Source organism: Thermobia domestica, chromosome 3, assembly GCF_964235325.1.
Source record: "Thermobia domestica chromosome 3, izTheDome1.hap1.1, whole genome shotgun sequence".
NCBI lineage: Eukaryota > Metazoa > Arthropoda > Insecta > Zygentoma > Lepismatidae > Thermobia > Thermobia domestica.
Window position 1 is genome coordinate 80,988,420 of NC_137456.1, and position 16,931 is coordinate 81,005,350.

General features: G+C 35.9%; 1 protein-coding gene across 1 annotated transcript in view; it reads right to left on the bottom strand.

Annotated features, from left to right (window-relative positions):
- The window catches only part of LOC145680551 (uncharacterized), a 50,524-nt gene that overhangs the window by 23,621 nt on the left and 9,972 nt on the right, over nucleotides 1-16,931 (bottom strand). The window contains exons 3-7 of the mRNA XM_081751183.1: nucleotides 16,506-16,631; nucleotides 14,675-14,786; nucleotides 12,929-13,117; nucleotides 11,172-11,351; nucleotides 1,334-1,506 (exon numbers count right to left, since the gene is read on the bottom strand). Of these exons, the coding sequence (XP_081607309.1) occupies nucleotides 1,334-1,506; nucleotides 11,172-11,351; nucleotides 12,929-13,117; nucleotides 14,675-14,786; nucleotides 16,506-16,631 (780 nt within the window). The remainder of the gene's footprint in view (nucleotides 1-1,333; nucleotides 1,507-11,171; nucleotides 11,352-12,928; nucleotides 13,118-14,674; nucleotides 14,787-16,505; nucleotides 16,632-16,931) is intronic.

The window sequence follows — 16,931 nt, forward strand, 5'->3', positions numbered from 1 at the left end:
AATCAGACAAGATGATCGTGTTACTTCGAGCCGCCTTGTTAAACAGCTTTACGTAATGAGTTCCCACGAATTTAACGTTCGACCCATTCTGACGCCCCAAACCGTATAAATGGAAATAGTGCTCAATAATAAACACCTTCTGCTTTGTAGTACCATTATCTCCGAGCCAACTGCACACTACGCTAATCCACACACACAATTGAGCACACAGGTGGCATTCATGGCATATACTGGATGTTAGGCAAAATGCCTATTCTTAAATATTAAAGATACGATCAAAAATAACATTTTAAAGTTTATATGGGGTTATAGTTTCAATTTAATCCAATTTTATTTTGCCTATTTCGCCCATTCCTGCCTAAATAGTTACTTTAGTGCCTAATGTTGCCTATTCTATGCGTTTTCTTCAAAATAAGACTTTATTGGAGAAAAATATATAATTTAGTATTTCAACAAAGAATTCAGCCTCTTCCGAGAAATATAACTGTTGTTTGTAGTGATAAGATGTCGTAAACCTTTGGACTGCTATCTGTACTGGTAAAGTGCTGTAAAACTTTGAATTGCTGTGTGTACTGATAAGTGTACAAAATTCGGACCGTTATGTGTAGTGATAAAGTGTTGTAGAGAATGTATTTACCAAATATACATGGAATACATGTCAAACTTCGTTTTTATATAGACAGTAAAATAAGATATTAACAAACAGGTATGTTTCTATATTCTTTGAACATTATCTATGACTTGAATTTACTTTTTTAATTGTATTGAGTAGTTATCTCATTATTTCGAGTTACTTTTTAGTGCATATTATACTGCCTATCTTTTAAATTGTAAGTGCCTATTTGTCGGCCTATTTTTCAGGATTTTAATGCCTAAACATCCGGTCCCTACTCATAACACATTGCAACTGTGTGCCACCCATAAGAGAATTTCAGTACTGCATGTTTTGCCCTATACCGATTAATTTGAAATAATTCAGTATATTATTTTTGTGTTAGCGTTCAAGCATAGATATCTTATATGTAAGTGTAGCATACAGTTCATGGATAAAATAACTGAAGAGTACACAAAAAGGTCCACAGTAATATTTGAAACAATAATTCGAGTGACAATTAGTCACCATTGTTCAGCTGAATTTAGAATACTATAATATCGCGTAATTATGATTACAAATCAAGTCATAAATTTAAGTTTTTAAAGTCAAATAAAATAACTAAAGGATTGACTGAGAAAAATACACTGTAAAAGTAGTGACAATACAACATGACTAGAAAAGGAAATAATAATGATGGTTAAAAATGTAATAATAAGAACTACGAAAAACTAATCTTACTTTGTTTCTTTTTCGTGTTCCTGGCAAACATCAATTATCTGGAGAATGTTGTGATTCGCAGACAGCTGCAATGATCCTATGTTAATTTGTACGTAATCCTTCAAGAACTCCTCTGCTAAGGCACGAACTTCTTTGGGCCAAGTAGCAGACCACATGAGAGTCTGGCGGTCAGGCTTCAATAGCAAAAGATAAGAGAAATACTATTAACATTACATCGTTAGAGGAAAGAAACAAATATACTGAGTTCTACGATTTATCTAACTCCAAAGATACAGAACCTATTGAAATTTATTTTACCTTTTGCTGAATCAGGCATTAAAATTTCCAAATGAAAGAGATTTGGTTTCAGAAAATTTTAAATGTTCACTCTGACAATTTGTCTTATAACCTTAAAACTCAATTGATGTATTACAGATAAATGCTCTCAAATTGGCTTTTTCATTCCAAATATGCTGGCTTTATATTTTCATTCTAATACATCTTATACATCACTAATCACTTGTGATACATCTCTATTAGCTTTTATATGCTATCACTTTCTTATTACTCTTTACAAGTTGCGCTAAAAATGTTCATAGTTTTAAGAATTTTCTGTTCAAATTTTAAAACTTTTAGTATCTCAATGTGCATGAATGACTAACGTGTGAATTTTAACGCATGGAAAATTAACATGTTAACCTCTTTCAGTGTAACGGAAAGAATTGCGCACTCAACAGAATTCGCAACTCTTATTTGTAAAAATTGCTGTTCCAAATATATAAACATGATTGTGAAAGAAAATAAATTAAGTATACACCAGTATATTCGCGGACATTTGAATAGTGTCGCGCTTAAAGTGTTAACACACACTGACGCAAGAACATGAACAGTTTCTGAAGCACCACAGAGAGTTTAGCTTCTACGAATAGAAATCATACTACTATCTTTTAATTGACTCACTCATACTTTAAAAAAATATGTTAGATGGTTGACTGACCTTTACTTAATAAGTAAGCAAAGGCTAATTTCCATCTTGTTTCGTTCTAGCACTATTCTTGTGTATCCTAATGGTAAATAGCATAAGGAATAAATATAAAGAACAGTGCTGATAGTTTTCTAGGAGACTAAAATTATAAACTCACTTAATATGAAATGTTTTTTTTTTTTTTTTTTTTTCTTGTGAACCACTAATCATATGCAACCTCTTTCAGTTCAATCATAGCTAAGGCTCGCATTTCTATGACCTTACAACTTCGAAAATACCCCCAAAATGACAACATATGGCCTTAAAAACACGCAATTTCACACTACTAGGGCACTTCACTTCAGGCACCTCAAGATTATTCCCAGTAATGCCACGTTCTTTTGATGAAAAGAAGATCCAAAGAGTACCAAATATCGTTCATATTCAAAAACTATACCTACCCTCAGTGTAAAGTCTTTTAAGTACCACAGATGATTTCAAGGGTGGCCCGGGATCATATTTCCGATCGTACTCAATGTTAACTACTAGTATTTTGGCAGTACTACTTTCACCCTCGCGTATTTTAAGACTACCTCGAATGTGGATGGAAAAATTTTCCATCAACATGGAACAAAGAAATTGGACTTCAGGTATCACTGCAGGGGAGAACAGACGAAGAAGCTGAGATGGCAATTCATTTTCTCAAAGTGGTTGATGCCACGCCAGATCAAGAACCGTTACCAAGACCAAGAAGAATATTCCTTCAAATCTCGTTATATCAGGATAAATAGCTCTAAGAATGAAAGTTACAAATAACCTTGTTGCCGATACTGGGAAATATATTTCTGAACATCGGGTCCAAATATGACCCTTAAGCTAAAATAGGTTCAAATAGGTATTTACATGACTAATAACAAGAAACTTATTTTTGGTATTACACATTAGTAATTACAATGTAAAAAGATGCCAAGATAAAAAATATGGCATATAGAAATCCAAACCTTAATCATAGCACTTTTTTTTCCTTTTCTTTCTTTTAATCAGTGACAAAAAATATTAACCGATGAATTTAGGATTCAGAATTTAAATTTCTGGGCTTTCGGCATCTAAGGCCTTTTTGCCCGTCACGTTTTGAGGGATGATGTCCCTCGGCGAGCACACTATCCGGGGAAAGGGAAATAAGCAAGCGGTCTGGGACCTATAAGTTAGGTACTATCCCGGCATTTGGCTGGTATGAATGAGATAAACCCAGCAAAACCTCATTCAGGGTGGCTGGCCTGAAAAAGCGTTTCACACTTTTTTGACCGAGTGTCCCACCGGGAATTGAACTCGAGACTTTAATCGATGAATTTAATACTACAAGAACAGTAAGAGTTACAGCGAGTCATAGTTTCTTAAATGAGACAAAATATATGTGTTACGGTCTACTAAAAAGGCAGTGGACACCTGATTTCCAACTGTTACCATTGCACATATTAAAGAATCCGCCACTGTACTAACACACGCTAGTCACAGTACACGAATGGTCAGTGTTAATTACTAAGGTCAATTCTAATTATTCTGAGCATGATGAAATAACAGTCAGTAAACTGGAACAAATATTGCGTGGGAGAAAATTCTATGGAATGGCCCTATAAAGGACATAGTGGCATGGTTTAACCAGAGCTCTACTACCTCCTGCAGTATAGCAAATGACCGATTAGTGTCGCAAAGGGACAAGTGCCTAAATTCTCACACAGTTATCAATCTCCGTTGAATCTAGCAGGGCAACCCATTTTACATGGACATAAACAAATGGAAGATAAAATAACCTGTAAAATAATGAAGTGAGAAGCTAAGAGTATTATATATATATATATATATATATATATATATATATATATATATAAAGGTAACCAAGAAAGTTCTGTCGCTTTTTCACCCACCACCTTCGAACATCGATATGTTACCTAAGACGTACCTGGAAAGATCAAAAATAGTCCCCATCAGCATCAACGACCTTCTACCAACGTCCTGAAAGGCCATGGATTCCATCGCGGTAAAACTTCGTGGATCGTGAACCAAAGAAGGTATCAAGTCCACTTTTGCACCTCTACTAGGGATTTGAACTGGCGTCCTCTAACAAGGAACCCTAGGTATCTATCAGAGCCCGATTTTTATGAAACTTTGTATATAGATACCTCGGGAACACGCACAACCAAAATTAGTAGCTGCAGAGTCCAAGACGTTAGGACACTATGGCTCGAGAAAGATCAAATGTGGAACGTCAGTACAATAAGGACCTGGTGAGAAAATGCACGTTTTTCTTTAAAACTGGTTATTGTAACAACACAAAATGAGCACACATGGATACGAGGTGATAGATATGATCTGTCCAAGATGATTGTCCAAGGAATAGAACAGATGATAATCGGACGGTGAAATAACCTGAGAATATGGCGGATGCAATAGTGTTTCCCATCCAAGGCGTAGAATGGTGTCCCGGGTTATCCGAGCCACGTGAGGTTCGCGGTGTCTTATAAAGGAGGAGCCCTTTGCGATTCAGAAGAGCTGGCTCCAGAGTTTTGAGTTTTTCTTAAACACAGCTCAACTGCTGACAGTACATAACTGCATTGATGCTCTGACCAGCTGGTAGCAGTTCCTGATGCACGATGCCGTGGGCAGCCCACCAAACACACAGCAAGATGATCTTCTGGTGCAATGCTACAGAGGTTGTTCAGCCTACGTTTGGCCGATTTCGTTCCTTCCCCCTCCCGAGCAGAATAGACTCACCCGACCTGGCTCGTGGCGTCCTGCAGTGTTGTGCAGTGCTTCCTGGGAACGGAGTTGTTTTCCCGCGCGGACGACAATAACGCACAAAACAGGACCATTGTTGTGAGTGTTGTGTTAAATTTGTTTCCAAGTGTGTGGGTTTCCGCTCTGTGACCAAAATGCCGCCCAAACTAAGCCGGTTTTGGGAAGGCTATGTTGCAACTTAATCCAGCAGCTAGGAAAGTCCTGTTGGGAGTTTGAGAGCCAGAAGGTTTGTTTGTTTTACCGAGTTCTACTATCATTAGTGTTTTTTAAAAAAATGGTCACATGTTCTGAATCATGGTCATTATTGCGCAATGGCCGCCATCTTGAATATTCCTTTCGTATTAACTACATTTTTCTTAAATACATCTAGCTCAAGCTGTAATTGTCGCAAAGTTATCAGTTATACTTCGTTCGATTTGCAATAGTATAGGCTTTTAGGTGACGTTATTCACTTGTCAGTAATACACACAAGAGGGAAGTAAAGGAGGGACATTTCGAAAATTTCCCTCAAAATTTTCCCTTTTACCGATTTTTTGCTATTTTTATATGGCAACGCTGGATCCTAGGCGAGAAAGAAAAATCACATTCATTTCCTGTAAGGTGATAAATATATGCTGAAAGTTTTGTCTTGATTGGTTCAGTAGCAGAGGAGTAATAAAAGATTTTGTATTTTATGATTTTTGTCGCTCTAACAATCTTTGGATTTAATGAAAGTACTTTTGTCACATAGAAAGGCCTCCAGCTCAGACTGTAATTGCCGCAGAGATACAAATAATATCAAGATCTACTTTTAATGATATAGGCCTTTAGGTGGCTTGCCAGAAGTGCGAATGGGAAGGATCAAAAAATGTGGAAAATACGCTTAAAAGTTTCTATTTTTCTCTGTAGCACAGTAAATACAAGAGGAAATTTCTTGGTGCGTAGGTTGGCAGCACTGTTGGAGTCTTGACTATGACCAAAAGTCGAGGTTAACGTCGAAGCCGTCAATAAAGCGAAGATTAATGATTTAAAGGTAAGTGATTCAAGATTTTCTCCTTATAAAGTACTGGTTGTTACTCTTAATCTATGGAATATAACACATTGACCGAAGTCCAAAATTTACAAAAGATAAAGATTTAGATCCAAAACTCTCCTCACCATGTTGAACCGTCAAGGGTTATGCTGCAGTTATGATGATGTACTACGTCAAGATCAAATGCTAGCAAACAGGACTATTATTAGGGCCAAAGAACACCGTGTTCCCATACCTTCATCAATAAAACCCAACATTCCTGTTCGAGGTGCTATAGACAGTTTCGACAGAGAAGATGCTACATTTTCAGGAATGCATGGAACACACGACACAGTACTTGTCTTGTTTCAAGACCATCATCTGAGTGATAAACTTCAAGTCTCGTTAGAAGAACCTGATAGTCCAGAGAGATACCTGGAAACGTTTGGCATTGATGTCACTTCACGAACTCTCACTAAAGATATAGATGCCCAAAAACTATTGTACTACACAAAGCCAAACAAAAGGTGCAGTATCCCCAGTATTTCGTTCCTAGCAATTACAGCAAATGAAATAAAACAGCCAGGCAGAAATTTATATCTCATATGGTTTCTTTCAAGATTTCTTAAAAAATCCAAATTACCTCAATTAGATTTCCCTCAGGAAGTTGAGATTCCCTCTAGAAACGCTTTTATGAGTGCACTGTCTGAACATCCATTTCACAGGACCATTACGGGATATACTCCAATACTACCCTATCCTGCAACTCAGTATGACTCTACTTATACAACAATGTGTAATTTCCAAGATATCTTGCACCAGTTAAATGTCGAAGAGAGTTCACTGTGGTGTGACGAAGGCGTATATCATATAGCTAAAGAAATTCAGCTTCTTCAACCCGAAAAGTTTTCCAACATATTTCTTGGCCTTGGAGGATTTCATCTTCAGAAAGTCGTGCTTGCATGTATTGGTCTATACCTCAAGAGCAGTGGAGCTTTAGAAATTCTTGTTCAGACTGAAACCATGGGTCCACACACTGCTGAAAGCACTTTAAAAGGAAACCACTATAGCAGAGGATTTAGAGCAATAGGAATGCTTTGTGAAGTAATGGAAACACTGGAGTGGAAGGCGTTCATGGAACAGATTAACATAATTAAATACTCCGAATTGTTCTCAATAGTAAAACGCATACAGTTATCAGTGTATGAAGAACAAAGTTTATCTAAAGAAACTAAATGTGCTATCAAAAACCTGAGTGCCATCAGAATGGACTTTGAAAAATTTAGAGAAAGTGGAGCACAAAAAAGTGAAATGTTTGCTTATTGGGATCAGTTTGTCTCCACACTTGCCCCTCTTCTCCGAGATTTAATTCGAGCGGACAGAGAAAATAACTGGGACTTGCATGTGTGCAGCCTAAGAGAGTGTTTGCCTCTTTTCTTCTCATTTGAAAGAACAAATTATGCACGGTGGTGTACTCTATATTACCACGATTGCTTAAAACTAGAACAAGAACATCCTCTGATCTATAATGAGTTTAAGAACGATCATTTCACAGTTCAACATAGTAACAATAGATTAAGCAGCGTTGCATTGGATCAAGCACTAGAGCAATACTACAATAAGCCAGCCAAGGGATCTGGAGGCATAATCGAAGTAACCAGACGAAAAGAAGAAGTAACAAAACACGACCTTATCAAACACGAGAAAGAAAATATAACATACTTTTTGAGACGGTTTTGTGGCCTTAATAAAGACGATGAATATGCTCTTCATCATGAGTTTTCGAAGTCTTTAACAATTCAAGAGCAGCAAAATATTTCAGAGATAACTCTTGTGCTTGAGAGAGGAAATCCCTTTTCGAGAGTTGATAGTTGTGGAAATTCTAACGTTATAAGTGGAACAAAAATTGATCAAGTAATAGCTGAGTACTTACTCTCTATACAATGAAAAAGAGATACTCGCTACAAAAACTTCGTTCAAGAAAGGCTTATTGACAAATCCAAAGGTATTCTAGATTCCATACATAAACAATTTCCAAAGACAAAGAAACACATATCTACAACCGAGACGGCACTCCAAGAAACAAATAATGCTATTCGGTTCATAGAAATAGCATGTTCAAGAAATTTCGATATTGAGACAGCACTAAGATACGAGCTTACATCTACATCGTACTATCTAACAGATGATGGATTTTTAAAGAAAGCAGATAAAGCACAACTCAGCAAAGAACTTGAAAAACACTTTTTAAATAAGAATGATGTAGTTAGTCATCTACCAACGCAGGAAACGAGAGCAGCAATGGTGATTGACTTTATGGTGTACACGCGAAAAGTCTATGTCAAACGACTTATGTGTAAGACGTTTGGAGACTACTTTGACTATTTGTGGAAAATATTTTTAAAACTCTCCGAAGGTTGTTTGCGCACTGACATAGTGTTTGACTTGTATCAAGATAAAAGTATCAAAAACTAGGAGCGACTGAAGCGACAAAAAAATGTTGATCCTATTGATGTGATTCCTAGTAACCCAAATGCACCCCTTCCTGTCAACATGGATACTTTTTGGGCTTCAAGCCAGAACAAAGCACGTTTGCAAGAACTCTTCATTTAGTGGATTGTCGATCAAGGAAATTCTATAAAATCTTTGTATTTGGGAGGAGGTCACAAAGATAACTCAAAGCTATGCCTGAAATTAACCGAAGGATCTGTTAGTTTGGTACCAGATCTTTACTGTGAATGTGAGGAAGCTGATAATAGAATCATGAAACACATCCAACACATGGTCGAAACTGATTCCATTGAAAGAGTTATGATTGCCTCAGTAAATACAGATGTTATGATTTCCGCACTGTATCATTTCAAAAAGAGTTATAAAAAATGTGTCCTGAAAGAACAGTGGGTTGTCAAAGACACACGACCATCTATGAGGTACATACCACTTCACAAAATGATGGAGAACATGGACGACACACTTTTATATGTACTTCCTGCTGTTCACAGTTTAACTGGTTGCGATACCACAAGTAAGGTTGGGACAAAACTTATGGCACTTAAAACAGCAATGACATCAGGAACCCTGTTGAACAATTTTTGGATTGGTCCCTTGGATGAAGGAATGATACAAAATGCCGAGCTTTTTATCGCAAAAGTACTTGGTTCATCAAAAACAAACTATGATATGGTTTGATTTGAACAATACCACAAAGCAAAAGCTATCAACTTTTCTCAACTATGTCCATCATCATCAACGATAGTCTTTCATATACAGCGTGCATATCTTCAGTACTACATATGGATGACTGTGTTCGATGAAGCCCAACCACTGAATCCACTAGAGTATGGTTACATAGAAGAAGCAGGATATCTTAAGCCAATAATAACGACTGGATATTTCAGACCTCCTGAATTTGTCTCTCCTTGTATGTGCAAGACATGTGCAAAAGTTAATGTTTGTCCTTGCAGAGTGAAACAAATACCGTGTTGTCCATTCTGCAAATGTAAAGTGAAGAATATGTGTGTGAATGTGGGATAAAAGTGTCAGTTCATCAGGCATTTGTGGACTGTTATGTAAGAAGAAGAATAAATTGCTGTTTGAAAATATAACTTGATATCAAATCAGGAACACATTTCTTAATTACGAAACATGAAATGTTATGACTTTTAAAAAATCTATGTCTTCACTTGTGAATTAAATATTGCGTATTAATGTTTAGTGAATTTCTAGTAGTTCCACTTCTATGTTTTAGTGTTTCCACATCATGAAAGGAAAATATTTCGTGTGAATTTTATATTTATTTCCCTTATACTTCCTTGTCATAAGTTATAATGGCTCATATGTTAGATTAATCCACACCATTTATTACTCTAATCAAACAAATTATAAAACGAAATAATATTTGGACCTCTGCGGCAATTACAGTCTGAGCTGGAGGTCTTTCTATGTGACAAAAGTACTTTCATTAAATCCAAAGATTGTTAGAGCGACAAAAATCATAAAATACAAAATCTTTTATTACTCCTCTGCTACTGAACCAATCAAGACAAAACTTTCAGCATGTATTTATCACATTATAGGAAATGTATGTAATTTTTCTTTCTCGCCTAGAACCCAGCATTGCCATATAACAATAGCAAAAAATCGGTAAAAGGGAAAATTTTGAGGGAAATTTTCGAAATGTCCCTCCTTTACTTCCCTCTTGTGTGTATTACTGACAAGTGAATAACGTCACCTAAAAGCCTATACTATTGCAAATCGAACGAAGTATAACTGATAACTTTGCGACAATTACAGCTTGAGCTAGATGTATTTAAGAAAAATGTAGTTAATACGAAAGGAATATTCAAGATGGCGGCCATTGCGCAATAATGACCATGATTCAGAACATGTGACCAATTTTTTTTAAAACACTAAGGATAGTAGAACTCGGTAAAACAAACAAACCTTCTGGCTCTCAAACTCCCAACAGGACTCTCCTAGCTGCTAGACTAACTCTTTACGACGCCCACCTTAGTGTTTCTGTCATTAGAAAACAATGGAAGAAGAATGGTTGCAACATCAGTTTAAGTGGAATAAAAAATGTTATTAAAAAGTACAAGGGCAACGAAGCTCCACCATTTGGATGACCAACGGTTGCCTAGGAAGTGGGAATGCACCAAGGCCACCTCCACCATGCAGAGGAAACTTCGCAAAATGGCAATGCAAGAAAATCCGCCAACATAAAGGTGTATGGCTAATCGTCTTGACGTGTCTTTGGGGAGCCGGACGTTACACCATCAACTCAAGCTGGAAAAGTCATGAAAGTTCGCGGCCATCTTCTCACGGATGCCCACCAAAAGGAACAAAAGTGTAACGCCCGGAAGCTGTACGAACGGCCTCTGGCAAGACAAAGGTGGATGTACGTCGTAACGCTCGATGAAGCATGAATTTACCTTTCCGATTGCGGCAAACCGAGAGCCATCATGTACCGAGAGAAAGGCGCCAAGAACTTAAGCCTGTTCTGAAATAGAGCTACATTTCATTGTCCAGCTAAATATATATACTTCAGGCAAATTTTCTCATCATAAAAAAAAGCAAACATAAAAATATAATAATACAAGAATACTTACCCTTATCTGTTCAACTATCTTCCTAATTTGTGGTTCGAAACCCATGTCAAGCATACGATCAGCCTCATCCAATACCAAATATGTACATCGTCTAAGATTTGTTGTGCCTTTCTCTAAAAAGTCTATCAATCTACCAGGTGTAGCTATTACTATTTCAACACCTCGTTCCAGATCTCTCATCTGAAAAATACAATCTTAATTAACAACCATACTGACAGCATTAATCTAGTACTTCCCAAAAGTATTCAACATGCAATTATCAATGTGTTCCACTACGCAATCTTCTTTAAACAAATAATAATAATAATAATAATAATAATAATAATAATAATAATAATAATTTAAATTTTCTGTTCTTAGTAGTTTTAACTATAGCCTAAAATTATTATTAGAAAACAATGTAAATACAGTGCAATTTCGTATCAGAATATGGAACCTTTTGTAAAGAAAATTTCGTTTTCAGAATATAACACAACTTGCGTATGCATTTTTAAAATTATTAATTCTATAGTATTTTACATCAGACTTTAGCACAGATGTATTTCAAAAATATCCACACTAATATGTCAATTTTAGAATTAACTTTACTCTTGTAATGGATCGCGAAACCTCAATTTCGTTCCAGAAATGATTTCATTAATTAAGTTTTACAGGTTCAACCCGCTCTTAACTCGGTATATTTTCAGACAAAATGAAACACAACAGACCCAAATTATGATGATGTGTTATTACAATTTTCGACTCATTCGAAGCGACAAGCCTAACTGAAAATCATAACATCATTATTCGAAAATACTCCTGAGTTTTTGTTGTTACATTAAAACAATTGAATTTGTTTGGACATATTAAATACTAAATTGTCATTAAGCTGTACTTCCACAATCTACTAGCTACAACATAGCTAAGTGACATCATCCTGTTGCTTACCGTTGCCATATCAACAATTTTGCAGTCATCTACGTAATAAAAAGTAAAAGGTATGGCCACTGCACCAAGCTGTTTCACTCTCATATTTCAAATTAGATGGTGAATCAATGTCATTTTGTAATTTCTGAAAATTTGCGAGAAAAATGAATAATCTACTTGTCAGGTCTACCCACTAGTCTAATGGCTAACGCGCTTAGCTTTCGTACACGTGTTCCCGGATACGATTTCCGGTGGGAGTCCACTGAAATTTGAACACATTATAGTGGTTAGGATTTCACTTTAACCTATAGGTCTACGTCACATATAGCCTCGATGAAGAAAAACAGAAAAATGTACTCTTCAAACAGAAAAAAAACGTCCTTTTTGTGAACAGCAAACTCATTCCTGTCAGTAACTATCTTTCTTAAATTTAGTCAGAAAAATGAATAATACCATATTGCTGGGTTATTAATGAAAAATTTATTAAATAGAAACAAAATCACTCACGCCATTTTTGAGAAAAACCGTCCGAAAAACTCAACTCTTCAGTAAACTACTACTTTTAGATTTTTAAAGCAGAAATTACTTATACAGTTATGAATTGTTTATGTGCTACGAGAACTGCTTACCAGTTTCTTTTGAGGAAAGGGGAAAAAAATGGTGTCAGGCCTCTCACCATACGAATAGAAAAACGGACAACCAAAAGAATTATTATTATTTTAATATACGGGCCAAGAAACGTTTAATTCTGTTTTCTTTAATATACAATTGCAAGACTTTTTCACTATCGCTGGTGGTTGAACGCAGGAAATTGCTTGTTAACACTTGCACGTCTTAACAAATGATCTTACCTGTGGAGCTTTAGGGGCGCCTCCAAATATACAAGTATTTCGAATCTGTGACGAAGAACCAAAATCGGTGGCAACCTGTTGTATCTGTTGTGCCAACTCTCTTGTTGGTGCCAGAACTAATGCAATAGGTCCGTCTCCTCGCGCTAAACGTGGTTGATTATTAATATGAACGATTGCTGGCAATATATACTGAAAAAGAAAAGAAAGATGGATTTAATAGTTAATGAAAACAAATATTTAATTCTCTTACTCAAACTTAAAAATAAAAAGCTTCTCTCTTACTGGTCTTGAAAAGAAGAGAGAAAACGCGTAAAAACACGAACGTAATTCTTAGGTTTCGTATTTGTGCAATTACTGAGTTAGGTAACCGTTCACTACAGCCGTTTCTTTGATCTGTCCCTTCTTTTGCCGTTCGATGAATCCCCCAACTATTGTCTCATAGCTATGTAATTTCAATGTCAGTTGCCATAGTCATCTCGATTAAGTCGTGAACGACATCTTGAACGGAGTACTAGACGGATAACGCAACGGAAGTTTTAAAGTTTGTCTAGCAGTTTCCATCTTTTTGCAAGACGACTTTTGGAGAAACTCTGGGACCTGAGGCCCAATTGTCGCCATTCCGCACCCGTAATGACCGAAAAAATGTCGGTTCGACGAACGAGGTATCATAACACAGACCCGTGTCTAACTTCAGTTCAGCTCCGTACATAGGGTGATGACAAAATTTACGGAAAAAAGTTCCCTGACTATTCCTGGTCTTCCAGAAAATTTTTAAAAATTTTCCTGATACTCGTATGTAATTCACCACTAGACTTCCCAATGGAAAAAACAAGACCAAGAAAACATGACAACGATGATACATAAGTAACACATTTTCTCTCTGATTAACTAGAACGATGAATAATATAAAAACAAATACAACGTTACTTCATTACGAAATTACATAGCATTTAACTAATAGAAATTCCTGCACAAAGCAAGAAATTAAACATCTTTCCTTCTTCTTTAGTCTATAACGTTAGTCACATGACGAAAGTTTCGTTCCATATAAACGTTATCATACGTTTTGCACGAGTTGACCGTCACGCAAAATGTAATATAAGTATTTAATTAAAAGAAACAGTAAACATATTAAAATGTAACTATAAACGAACTGTAATGCATTGCATTTTAGTGAAGTGTTACATAGCCATCAATGTTAGGTATGTAAGGAACGAAAATATGCTCGCTTATCAGTCTTTAAACAACTAGTTGTGCCTTCTCGGAGTAGTGTTTATGGTTTATTAGGTGGTAAATCTGATAAACTCAGAAAAACGAAGCAGAAGCTAATAACTGTTTTCTCTGCTTTCTGACAGTTCCAGGTGGCTGTACTAATATCCAAGAGTGAGAGAGAGTTACTTTACCTGTTACTTGAGTGCTGCTACCGTTCGAGAATCACATTAAAAAGTTTTGTGTAATGGTCCTGACTCCTGACGAAGTAAAATTTTTCAAACTAATGTTAGAAAACAGAAATATTAAATCTGTCAAGCAACAGAGTTAGAATAAATTGTATTATTTTATATACAATTTACGATTTATTCAAATCGATTATTTGGAGGTTTGAATGAGGTATCAGAACGGAATCGAAAATTATTAATTTGTTAACGAAAATATCCAATTTGTTTTATCATTAGGATGATCAATACATCATAGCCACTAACATTTGCAATATAGTGTAAATACACAAAAACAAAGTAGTTAACTTACAGCTAATGTCTTTCCAGAGCCTGTTTGTGCAATTCCAACCATATCTCTTCCACTTAATGCAATTGGCCATCCTTGAGCCTGAATAGCTGTTGGCTCTTGAAATCCTTGACGCCTACATTCAGAAAAACAGATATGTCTCATAGAAAACTATTAAAAATAATTAATTTACAAATCCATATTTAATCAATTAGTTCACAAACAACTGTTAATGTGTATATATAGGGGAAGGTTCTAGAACACAGGTCCCCTTATATAGATTAATAGCTAGATTGGTTCCTTTCTCTACCCAAGTTTAATATTCATATAGTGTTGCCGAGCGACCGTTAGCGAGTGAAGGCGGGTTAGAGTCCCGCAGGGCAAGTGTTTTCTGTCTTTATTACAGCTAAATGGGAAGGGGGACCTGTGTTCTAGAATCTTGCCTATATATAGCTTGGCGTTTTAACATATTCCCCCCACAGTTTCCCGTAAGGGTTTTTTCTTTTAATTTTATTTTTGTACTACACTTATCTAATTTATTCAACTCTATTTAGCGGCATGAACAAAATTCTCTAAATTGATGTTTTTAATTCAATCTCAACGTTCTGAATGATGATGGAAGAATCTGTGGAATGAACATGAGCTATATGTCTCAATTCCGCGACAAATACAACCTATTGTTAGGGTATTTGTATTATTTTGATAAGTATCTGTATGCAGCCTTAACTACATGTATAATTTTACAGCATACGAAGGAAATACTTGGCAAACAATTTGAGTTGTGATTCGTGGTCAACACATCGGCTACTCGCCACTAAGCTAATTAAGATTTCCTACAACAAAGTGCACTACAAAGAAAAAAAAATGTATATCCCCTCCAAAGTCACACCTGTGACTTCATACACAAACGACCACATACCGCTTCATACACATACCTTTCAGTTATATGGAAGTATGTTCTACACATATTTTCAGTATGTCTTTCGGCCACTACAAATATAGCAGTCCCGTAATAATGGTTCAACCTAAAATACATGAATTCATTCTATACTAACGACACTAATGTAAATAGTATTCCCAGCCAACCTTCACAAGAATGATTTCGACAGTCATCCTCTAAGGATTTTGCTGATGAAGCTTTACGAAGTTATAATTACTAATAGATCGTTTGGAATGCATATTACAAATTAAAATTGTTGTACTAACATTATTTGTATTCCCATAAAACTAATGTAGTTCCTATACTTCGGATAAATTAACCGATTATCCTTTTTCAGCTTCCGTAAACTTCTAGTTTTACGTCTCACAGCTATATTCTTCCGACAGATAAAGACTTTACACAGTCGTAACAACAGATATTTAACTTGTACCTTGACTTGTCACCATTCGTGTCCTTTTTGAAGTATCGATCTGGGATGAATGTTGCTAGTCGTTTTTTCTTAAGATCTTTCGGATGCATCCACTTTGACACACCTTTCCATTTGGAATTTATGAGTTGGCCCTGGTATCCAGGGGTCACCCACTTATCATGAGTGTTTTAAACAGTAACCCTCCACAGTAAAAGTATATGTGATACCAGAAATCTCCAACTTCGAAGCGTTTCTGAGATATCCCGGGGTCAGACTTTATGGATAACCTGTATATTGGGTAAAGCGCCTTTCCGTCCATCTCGTATTTTGTTATACAGAACGGTTTGATAATAGTTGCAGTTTCAAACAATCGCCCGGAAGTTAGAAGTCAACTATAACATTGCGTTACAGCAGTACAGGATAATAAAAATTAAATGAATATTTATATAAATAGTTCTGTGTAACTAGCTGCTGTTAATTAAACTGAACTGATCTCGTGCACTCACCTGATTTCTTTCGCTACATAATCTGGAAAACCTGTCTCCTCAAAATAATGTATTGGGTTTGGAACATTGCGCCCATTTACCGTAATTTGTTGTCTATGTCGGAACGACTCCACTTCATGATATGCTCTGGAAAAGAAAAAAGTACCATGTTCTCAATTTCTTGACTATTTATCAATATTATTGTATTTACAATTTCTTTCAGCTCTATATATAACATCTCACATTCCTAAATATGTATGTATATATACGTCACAAAATAACCGTTGTGTTCGAGTATCTCAGGTCCTATAATTCAGAGCTCTATTTAGTTACCAACTGCTGAAAGAGACACAACGTAAATCATGAAGAGTACCTAAACAGTGGAATTTGAGCTTATTAATTCAAAACACATGAAACAAACAATACTGAAAATTGTACTTTAGCAAT